Source organism: Abramis brama (genome assembly GCF_963993115.1).
Source record: "Abramis brama genome assembly, chromosome: 7".
Classification (NCBI taxonomy): Eukaryota; Metazoa; Chordata; class Actinopteri; order Cypriniformes; family Leuciscidae; genus Abramis; species Abramis brama.
In genome coordinates, this window is record NC_139969.1 from 34,850,477 (window position 1) to 34,861,658 (window position 11,182).

At 38.5% G+C, this 11,182-nt stretch overlaps 1 protein-coding gene across 1 annotated transcript; it reads left to right on the forward strand.

Moving 5' to 3' along the window:
* The first annotated feature begins 1,289 nt into the window (after nucleotides 1-1,289).
* On the forward strand, nucleotides 1,290-11,172 carry usp14 (ubiquitin specific peptidase 14 (tRNA-guanine transglycosylase)). Its single transcript, XM_084119703.1, has 16 exons — nucleotides 1,290-1,462; nucleotides 3,860-4,005; nucleotides 4,083-4,115; nucleotides 4,954-5,058; nucleotides 5,162-5,265; nucleotides 5,360-5,418; nucleotides 5,602-5,732; nucleotides 5,830-5,910; nucleotides 6,178-6,260; nucleotides 7,986-8,100; nucleotides 8,183-8,248; nucleotides 8,358-8,450; nucleotides 8,544-8,675; nucleotides 8,754-8,814; nucleotides 8,911-9,018; nucleotides 10,449-11,172. Exons 1-16 carry the CDS (start codon nucleotides 1,447-1,449, stop codon nucleotides 10,583-10,585), a joined length of 1,470 nt encoding a protein of 489 aa, XP_083975829.1. The 5' UTR covers nucleotides 1,290-1,446; the 3' UTR covers nucleotides 10,586-11,172.
* Nucleotides 11,173-11,182: the final 10 nt, after the last annotated feature.

Below are 11,182 nucleotides of genomic sequence, written 5' to 3' on the forward strand. Positions count from 1 at the left end.
CTATTGAAGGTTAAACTTGGCAACACAGGCCAAACTATTATATTCAGTTGGTATTTCAGGTATAAAAGGCTAAACAAATCAGTTGAATACAAACATTCAGATTAAACACATTTCTAGTTTTAGTGAGTGAATGAAAAAAGGCAGTGATATATGTATTAAGCTGTTTTTAAGTAAAAATAAAACATATAGTGCAAATATTTAGCAATATGTCCTCTCTTCATTCTGGCTATTATGGACTTTGAATTACTTTCCTGAGGTAAATGTCATTTTGTTTTTTATTAGCTATTATTGACGTCTTCGCAGTAGAAACACAATATTTTATAATTATATAAAAGATTCTGATATTATGATGGACTGTGATGGACTTTAGAGTAGATTTAGAGTAGGCGAGTGAATGTTAATGTAGATATATTACTGCAAACGGTCTCCCTCCAATGGAAAAGCAGTGTATTACAGTTTTTCAAAAATGCTTACAATTTTTGAAACTAAACTACGACTCCATTTCTATAAACTCTACACACAAAACACACACACACACACAAGATGCAAAACGTCACACGTCTCTTGCAAAGGCAAACACTTAATTCGAAACTATTTTAACTTTTATAAAAACACTATTTGTGTGTAGTAAGTAACTCCACAAAAAAATACACGCCAAACTACACACAGATGTAAAAACTGTAAAACACTACTCTTTTGCTTGTTCAGTGTGCAGAGTGTACAGGATTTTGTCAAAGGTGTAAAAATAATTTCTTTCATTTTTTAAAACGAAGAGTTTTTATGACCAAGTGATCAATTTATGTAGGCCTATATAAGTGCTTTCACATATCATTGGGTGTAGGTCATCAGCAAATGAGTGGCATTTAAAATGGTAGTGTTTCTCACATGAAACACAAGAGCTGTTAGTTTTGAATTAAGTGTCTAATGTAGAGAACTGAAAAAGTTTTGCTTTACAATAGCAAACTTAAAGCGTATAATGTGCTTGCAGTTTTGCAGACTTGGTCTAAAGATTATGAGTGAATGTTTTCAGCGAGTGGGCCTCAAGTATCACTTTTAGTGTCTAAGGATTTTTTTTTAAACTGTTAATGGGACTGCTTGGTTTTTTAATATTCATTATTCAAGCCTTCATCATTATGTAATTAATATTCATAAATAAGGGCTGAAAGGTCTGGAAGACCATCGTTGTTTCGCCAATAAAATCTCAAAAAAAAGAAGAAGAAGAAGAAGGAAGACCTTATTAATATTCATAACCCAATCCTTCGTCATAGTAATCTGGCATGAGGTTAGTTAGTCGCTAGCCGAGCTCATCGATCTGGTCATCATGCAGTTGCAGCGTCATTGTGGGCTGTCGTTTGAATGAAGTTACAAGACGCACAGATCTTCCGCATCCCAACTTAAAACCCGGCCTTTGGAGAAGAGTTGTTCAAAGGACAAGCAAACAGAAAGATGCCCGTATTTACAGGTCTGTTCATAGTATGATTTGACATAAATCATAGTTAGCCTTTAAACGATAAGAGGTAATTGAGAAGAGGCAGCGCCGTTAGCATGAGACATTAGCTTCAGGCCTCAGTTGATGGTTTCAGTTTAAAAACAGAGGGAAAGCTAAACAAGAAGCAGAAATCCCATAGCACGCGTTCTGGGGTGACTTGTATTTAGGCGTTGCGTTTATTTTATATGGAAATGTATGATGTGAAATGTAAACGTTCAGACTTGAGTAACGTTATGAAGCATGTTATCATGCCGGCTAGGCGGCTCACACTTTATTTAAATACCTTTAAAACTAACCTATTAGCATTTTCAATCAACAGACAGCATTACTGAACAGTGGATACAGACTTTACACTAAAAACGTTTTGTTGTTGCAAAATTGGCTACAGGACAGCTTGTAGACATCAAAACTGATGCATCATGGCTTGTATCCATAGTTGTATCCGCCGTGCTGCAAATCTGGTGTGTTGTAGATTTACTTGTTCACTGCAATGGATTTCCAGTGATAAATGTGTTAAAGCTATATTATTTATATATGTCTTACTGCTGTAACAACTTTCTAGTGTTATTTTTGTAGCATCTCATGTGGTTAGCATGTTTTGTGTGTAGTCTCATATGTCAGCTGTGTTAATGGGGGTTCAAACTAACCGAAGCAGAAATAAAATTGTATTGTTTCTGAAGACATGAAGGTGAGTAAAAGATGATTATATATTTACTTTTGGGCCACTTGTAAAGCATGTGCTACACATTTGAGAGGTTTCCCGTATGGACCCTTTTCACATTTCTGGGATTCTCAGAAGCAGCAAGTGTCATGAGTCATGTTTCCATCCACATATTGTTATGCGCATTTTGGGATATCGCATTAAAAAGATGCTGGATGGAATTGTCAAGATGCGCATACAGCTGTGATCACAATCATTGGCACCCCTGATAAATATGATCAAAGATGGCTGTAAAAAATCTGCATTGTTCATCTTTTTGATCTTTCATTCAAACAATTCGCAAAAATCAAACCATTCATTGAAGTAAAATAATTGAAAGTGGGGGCAAAATCACATTATGAAATGTTTTTCTCAGAAACACGTTGGCCATAATTATTGGCACACTTTTATTAAATACTTTTTGCAATCTCCTTTTGCCAAGATAACAGCTCTGAGTCGTCTCCTATAACGCCTGATGAGTTTGGAGATCAGAGACCATTCCTCCATACAGAATCTCTCCAGATCCTTCAGATTCACAAGTTCATGCTGGCGCTTCTTCTCTTCAGTTCAGCCCACTCATCTTCTATAGGGTTCAGGTCAGGGGACTGAGATGGTCATGGCAGAAGCTTCATTTTGTGCTCAGAGACTCATTTGTGTGTTGATTTTGAGTTTGTTTTGGACCGTTGTCCTGATGGAAGATCCAACCACGGCCCATTATAAGATTTCTAGGAGAGGCCGTCAGGTTTAGATTTTTTATCTGTTGGTATTTGCTAGAATCCATGATACCATGTATCTGAGCAAGATGTCCAGGACCTCTGGCAGAAAAATAAGCCCGCAACATTAAAGATCCAGCGGTATATTTAACCGTGGGCATGGGGTTGTTTTTAAATCCCTGTTTGCACAGAACCCATCTGGTGTGTTTGCTGACAAAAGCCCTTTTTTTATTAGTTTGATCTGACCACAGAATCCTGTCCCGTTTGAAGTTCCAGTCGTGTCTGACAGCTGAATTTGCTGGAGTTTGTTTTTGGATGAGCGAGGAGGATTTTTCTTGAAACCCTCCCAAACAACATGTGGGGATGTAGGGGCTGTTTGATTTTTCGCCAATTTCCCAGGAAGTGACGATTATGTTCTCTTGAACACATTTATTTATTTATTAATTATTTTTTTTGTCTTTTTAACACCAAGGTAATATAAGTGTAGTTATTAATGTACAATACATTTAAAAAAAATTAAAATATAAATATTTGACTATTTCTTATGTTAATAATTGTGAAAATCACTGTCCACTGGAAACACCAAGCTCATGTTTCCAGCACTCTGCAGATCAGCTGATGAGTTAGGAAATGTGCAGTACTGGGTGTGGAGAACCATGGGATAGTTTGAAAACCCCTGCTTTAATTAAAACCATACATCTTTTCTTAAAACACAAGATGCAAAGTATGAAGTCTGTATCTCGGTGCTCTTTGGATGTGGGATATGAGGCCAAGGCATTTGAGAATGTAGAAAAAATATACAAAGCCTTCTGATGAAGTTTTATTAGCTGCAACACACACACACATTCTCTTTCTGTAGACTATCAGCAATGTGCAGATGCGTGGTACTGAATAATTTTGCTGCGTCACTATTTTTTGTCTTGATTTTTCTTTTGTTTTTTTCTTTGAATATCTTAGTGAATGTGAAATGGGGAAAGGAGAAGTTTGATGCGGTGGAGCTGAACACGGAGGAGCCGCCCATGGTGTTCAAAGCCCAGCTTTTCGCTCTAACAGGAGTTCAGCCGGAGAGACAGAAAGTCATGGTGAAAGGAGGAACACTGAAGGTACTGGCTGGGATCTTTCATATTTACTGTGCTCTGTTATTGCAGATGTTTGACTTCTTTTACTTTTTGTTCACCAGGATGATGAGTGGGGCAATATCAAGTTGAAAAATGTAAGTATGTGGCTGTATCTTGACTTCTGGTAGATTTAGAAATTGCCCTTAAAGAGTCGACCTGTAATAAGAGTTCAGCAGCTAATAGTTAAATATTGAAACATAAGATCCACAATAGTTTATCCAGCAGTACACCTTAATTTAATACGTTTGTTGATGGCCAATCGCGTGCTTGTCTAGAACAGCGAGCAGTCGCGTGACTGACTGACTAGCGTAGCAGCTAATCGCGTGACTGCTGGAGCACTTCAGGTTTTGGTGGACTACCGAAAACAATGTTACATCCATTCATGAATCGTATGAATACATTCCCATTACACAACTCCAGTTCAAAATACAAAATGATTGGCAGGATTTATTGATAACTTGCGAGTGAGCAGCTTTATTGTCATTTCAGCTCAATGCAGCCCTTACATAGCGAAACGAACCCGCGTTCCTCCAGGACCAGGGTGCTTCATAATGCACGACTGCAAAAGAACTAAACTGTACATAATTAAATGATATGAAATAGGCTAAAAAGGTTTTAGCTAAAAAATAACTAGAATACCGTGTTAATTTTGACAGCCAGTTTTGATTTAGTTTGAGTCATATTTAGCTGAATTTCGAACCTGCTCACCAAACCTGCTCCGTTGAGAGGGGCGCTTGGGAAAGAATCAAAGGACATTTGGCTTATTAGAAGTCAGTGTACCATTAGAATCATTTTGAAACTGATATTTCTAGGAAAAAAAATTAAAACTTGCGTACAGTTGCTTTCACTGCATACTCAGGTCTGGCTCCATGGTTTCATGTTGACTTTAAATGTGCGTTTTCTTCAGCTAAATAGATGTTTTGATCCATGTAGGGGATGACTCTTCTGATGATGGGCTCCGCTGACGCCCTGCCTGAAGAGCCCGTAGTGCGGCCCATGTTTGTAGAGGACATGACGGAGGAGCAGCTCGCGTCTGCCGTACGTTTGCAGCCGACAGATCTGCTGTTACAGTGTTTTAGCAGGAATCAGAGAAACAAGCCAACAGCTGTGAAATCATCTCTGCTCTCTGTGTCATGTTCAGATGGAGCTGCCGTGTGGATTGACGAATCTGGGCAACACATGCTACATGAATGCAACAGTGCAGTGTCTACGCTCCGTGCCTGAGCTCAAAGGCGCTCTCAGGAGGTACAGTTTAGGCATGGCCTTCATGTCAAGTCCACAGATGTTATGTGGTGTAATGCATCAATGTGTTTTTGTGGTAATTCGCCTCCATCTGTAGGTATTCTGGTGCCTTGCGGTCTTCTGGAGCTAACGCACCTTCCCAGTACATCACAGCAGGTGATCAACTTCCACTATCAGTTTTGAGGTTAAAGAATTCTTGACTCTTTGATTACTTATAATCCCCAACTATTTGGGATCAGTACGTCCAAGCTAATGCATATAAGAGTCAAGCTGTGTAGCCATACTGAATCGCACAGGGTTTGTGGGCCGCATGTAGCTCATGTTTGATTCTTCTCTTAGCTCTGCGTGATTTGTACGAGTCCATGGATAAGACCTCGTCAAGCATTCCACCCATCATTCTGCTGCAGTTCCTGCACATGGCCTTCCCACAGTTTGCCGAAAAAGGAGACCAGGGCCAGTACCTTCAGCAGGTCAGGTCACATATCTTTGGCTTAATACATTTCAGCAGAATGTTCTGTCAAAGTGGAACGTTTTTATATATATATATGCATTTTTCCATTTACTCAGGATGCCAATGAGTGCTGGGTCCAGATGATGCGGGTCCTTCAGCAGAAATTAGAGCCTGAAGAACTAGAAACCCCACCAGAGGCAAGGCTACTGGGTTTTATATATACATATATGTTCTTTCTATGGTATTGAAATTGATACTGACACCGTGAAATTTCACTGGTATTTGTACCGGCTACTGGAATTTTAGTACCGTGACAACCCTAATATATTCAAACTCTTTCATTACAGAAATGCAGAGAATTTAGTGTAATAAAATGGGTCTTTATCATATTTGTCTGGAAGCTAAAAAACTATTTTACAAATAATGTATACATTTTTCTCTGTTTGTTTTTGGTGGAATAACAGACTGACAGTGATAGTGGAGCTGCTGTCGCCGCAAAAAAGAAGAATTTCATCGATCAGTATTTTGGTGTTGAAATTGAAACTACGTATCCTTTGATAAGTGCCTCTTGTACAAGTCTATATCAGCATGTGCTCTCTCAGTCAGTAATTCTGTGGGCTGCCGCTGTTTTTACTTCAATAAACTGCATTTCTTCAATGTTTACTAGGGTTGGGAATCGAAAATCGAATACTTAAGGTCAAGAATCAGATACATGTTCGATTCCTCTTATCGCTTCCTTTGTGTGCATCTTAATATGGCTTTAAACCATTTAAGCGTAAGAAGACTCGCCCACTGTTTAATGCGTGATACTGAGTTCCTTACGCGTCTTTTTGCACTTGAACGGACAAATACACATAAAAACGTCAAAAGATCCTCAAACAAAAAACTGAATAATGTATGTTTTATTTATAAAGTGCAGTGTTTTTACATTTGATTAGTTTTTGTACCTGAATACCGGTTTATTTCAATGGTATTTTTGTTTAGTTGTATTTTATGCGATTCTTAATTTTATTTGTTCTTTTTAAATTACTGAGTGTTTACTTGTCTTTAAAGCTGCAGTCCGTAGATTTTTTGGGTTAAAAATTATCCAAAATATTTTTTTGAGCAAGTACATAACCAGCCAGTGTTCAAAACTATCGCAGGGCTTAAAGTTCTCAGGCACCATTCCTGATTTCAGGCAATTTACTTTAAAAGAGCACTTTTAAATTAATTCAATACATTGTGCACATTTCCTCCCGGACAACTTTTCAGGCCTCAAATCTTTTCTTGCTTTAAGCCCTTGCACTTGCTTCTTGCCTTAGCTCGATTCAAAATGGTAAGCTTGTAATAATGTTTTTAATTCCAGTGGTACTGGTGGATTTCAGCGGGAAATTCGGGCATGTCTTTGCGTCATTACGTCACATCTGAACACATAAAGGAGTCTCGGCTAGTAGGCTATATTGAGTGTGAGGATGTTGGAGGTGGAGATTTATAGCCTTTTCTCACAGCACTTGATATAATTAAACTTATCTATTTGATGGCGGATCCAGAAAGGTTCAATACTTAATACTTGAAATTTATATTAGTTAGGCTAGTTGTTTTTTGCTATGGTATTTTTAAACCATATAGGCAAAAATGTCTTGTCTACGTATTCTTTAGCCTGCTGATTTTTTTGGTAATGGTATTCAGCTACAATGAAATGTTTTGCAATAGAAAAAATGTGAATAATAACTACGTTTATTTCTTTATTGGAATCGAAATTAGTAATCGATTAGAATCAGAATCGATAAGCAGAATCGGAATTGGTCAAATTCAATCGATACCCAACCCTAATGTTTACCTGCTTCAGTGAATCATTCCCTCACACCTCCAGAACCTGATTTGGATTTAGTAAAACGATTCAAATTATTCACACCCTGATCCTAATGGTGAACATGGAGATTACGCATCAGATGTTGTAGTCTGAGTTCACTTAAAGCCCAGGTATACTTAATTTTCTGAAGAATACTTTGGGCTTTACGCTACTCTGATAACACTGAGAAATGAACTCCTGAAGAAAATTGATACGAGAAGGATGATCGACTTTTCACGTTTGGGGGAATGATCTATAATCCCGCTGACTATTTGATTATGTAACTCTTTTGAATTCACTGCACGATTATGCTTAGCAGCCATAATGATATATTATGGGGATGGCCAGACTGAGCGTATTGTGTTTTGTAGTCTAATTTTCACCAGGCCCATAGATATGAACATGTGACATTTTTACGGTACCTAACCTTAATGTGTCCAGTATGAAATGTACCGAGTCAGAGGACGAGGATCCAACTAAAGGCTCAGAGAGCCAGCTGCAGCTCAGCTGCTTCATCAACCAGGAAGTGAAGTATCTCGCCACTGGACTCCGACTGGTGAGTGGAACGTCCCGTACGCAGATGAGCCACCAGTGCCCACAATCCCTGTTAATATTGACCTGTCTCTCATTACATCCAGAGGCTACAGGAGGACATCACGAAGTTCTCCCCATCCTTACAAAGAAATGCCCTCTATATCAAATCGGTATGTTTTACCTTTTGGCATTTCTGACTTTTGTGGCGTCAGTGGAGAAATGCTGCTTTTTCGTACATGAATAAAATGAACAGTCACTTTTTATGTTTCTGCATTCAAGTCCAAAATCAGCCGTCTCCCGGCTTACCTCACGGTTCAAATGGTGCGGTTCTTTTACAAAGAAAAAGAGTCTGTGAATGCCAAAGTCCTCAAGGTAGGTCTTTTACCGAGGAGGGGTTTGGGATATCAGGTGTTGTCACCAAAATATCTATACATTGATTGTAAACTTTAATTCTGCTGCATTTAGGATGTCAAATTTCCTCTTATGCTGGACGTCTTTGAGCTGTGCACTCCTGAACTTCAGGAGAAGATGCTTCCTATGAGGACAAAGTTTAAGGAGGATGAAGACAAGAAACTGGAGATGCAACAGCAGCCGAAAGCAAGTGCCCTGTGACGTCATGCTGAACACTTCGTGCTTTTTGAAAAGCCATCTAACATTTTGTTTCTCATTCAATAGGTGATTCAGAAGGTTGGGGCTCCAAAGGATAAAAAATATGAACCCTTCTGTTTTTCTGAAGGTGAGAACTCACTGCAAAGATACTAATTTCAACATGGTTCTGCAAGTTGAGTCTGCAGATTGCTTTATAAGCTGTTGACTTCTTTCTTCTCTTCAGACTTGGGCTCCAACAACAGCGGTTACTACGACCTGCAAGCGGTTCTGACGCACCAGGGCCGATCCAGTTCATCTGGCCACTATGTCGGCTGGGTTAAAAGGAAAGAAGGTCAAGTATTGTCGTTGTCAAATCAAGTTTTTGCTTTCATTATTTGTTAAACGTACTTGCATAGTCTTGATTTTTGCCTTTGTAACTGTAAACGGCAAACGCGACTTGATAGCATTCTTTCCTAGGGTTGGGTAATGTTACTTTTACAAGTAATCCATTTCAGTATTTCATTATTCCCTAAAAAGTAACTAATTATTTTAGTTGCTTTTTATGGGAAGTTATGCACCCACAGTTCCCTCTAAGCTACGCACGTCCGTGCACGAAAAAATAAATAAAAAACGATGTGAAAAACGTAGAAATAAAATGTGTGGGGAAAGCCATTACATTGTATTCTAGTGAATAATACATAATTGCAGTGTTTGGATCAACCGCTGTAGAGTTAGATAGACAGGTTTCATAGAGCATGATCACTCCCTGTCGGCACACTTTAATGCACGGGGTACAAAACAGCTCAATAGATTCAGCACAAATGCAAATACATGAGAAAAAAAGTCATGTTTTAAATAAGTGGTTTGATCAAGTGCTGGAAATAACTATGATTAGCGCAGCACAGTTTACAATGACACGCTCTCTACGGCTGTTGCATGTAATCTCAAAATAACTCGAGTCTCAAATAGATGTTTTTGTGTGCAGTGCATCATAGCTCTTGAACCACAGTATCTACATGCTCAAAGCACTCCTCGGACACCTGCCACATCACTCCCATCCTGAGGACACGAGTCACTCAGGAAATGGAAAGAGTGACAGGCTTACTCGTTTATAATAACTACATGTCTTGTATATTTAAATTAGTTACTTGTAAAAGTAATCTGATTACTGTAATGTGTGTTACCCAACACTGCCTGGTAATATCTAGGCAAATGTGCAAGATAAATCTCCAGCTCAAGCTTTTTATTTTTTGGTTTATTTCTCCTGATGTAATTTGTGCCGAGCAGGGGTTGTCCAGTCCTGCGTTGAGGAGCAGCTAAACCGCTTCTAGCATTCCTTAAAGGGATAGTTCACCCACAAATGAAAATTTTCATCATTCTCTCACACTCATATTGTTCTCAACACAAATGAACTTTCTGATGAAAATCTGAGCGATTTCTGTCCCTGAAACTTTGACGCTTCAAAAAGTTCATAAAGAGATCACAAAACTAATTAATATGAATTAAATGGTTTAGTCTAAATTTTATGAAAAGACTCGAAAGCTTTATATGATGAACAGATTGAATTTAGGCTTTTATTCAATCTCTTATATTTCATCAAAAGGATCTTCATTTGTGTTTCGAAGATGAACAAAAGTCTTATGAGTTTGGAACGACATGATTGATGACAGAATTTTCATTTTTGGGTGAACTATCTGTTTAACCAGGATTGGATCACCCTGCTAATGCTAGAGTACTTTGCTGTTGTATCTGGTATTGATACTTCACTCTCTCTCTGAACAGATGAATGGATGAAGTTTGACGATGACAAGGTCAGCGTGGTGACCCCTGAGGACATCCTGAAGCTGTCTGGTGGAGGCGATTGGCATATAGCATATGTCCTTCTGTACGGCCCGCGGCGTCTGGAAATACTCGAGTAACGGTGTTTCACAGGAGAAACTTAAACCATAATTGCCATTTTCAAAGCACTGTCTGTATAGATGTGCAAATAAATTTGTGTCTTTAAAAACACGACCTTAATTTCTGAACTCTTCATGCATCAACTCGAGTGGCGTATCTGTTAAGGGTGTTTTCCCCCTTTCATGGATGGTAGATTGATGGACCTGATCCTTTTTATTGGACTTTTTTTTAATGTTTTCTATATGCATTGAATATTTTTTAAGCCTGTGAAAAGGTGTTCATGCTCAATAGACAGAAGTAGTGACTTGGTATCTAAAGATGCTCTTGGCCACAAGTTTTGGACATGTAAAACAAGGAGTTGTATGATACTGGGATCTGTTGTGTCTGATCTATCAAAGGTGGATTTCATATCAAAGCACTTTGAGAGGATGTTTTTTCTGCTCAATTACTGCTTCTGTCTTCTAGCTGCCATGCAACAAATGCCACTGTAAACTTATCTGTCCTGAAATACTCAGAAACAATCAAACAAAGAGAATTTACCTCTGTAATAAGTTATTGTTTACTGGCTTTTCATAAACCGTGAAGACAAATAAACATGCCATTAACACTCCTGTGTG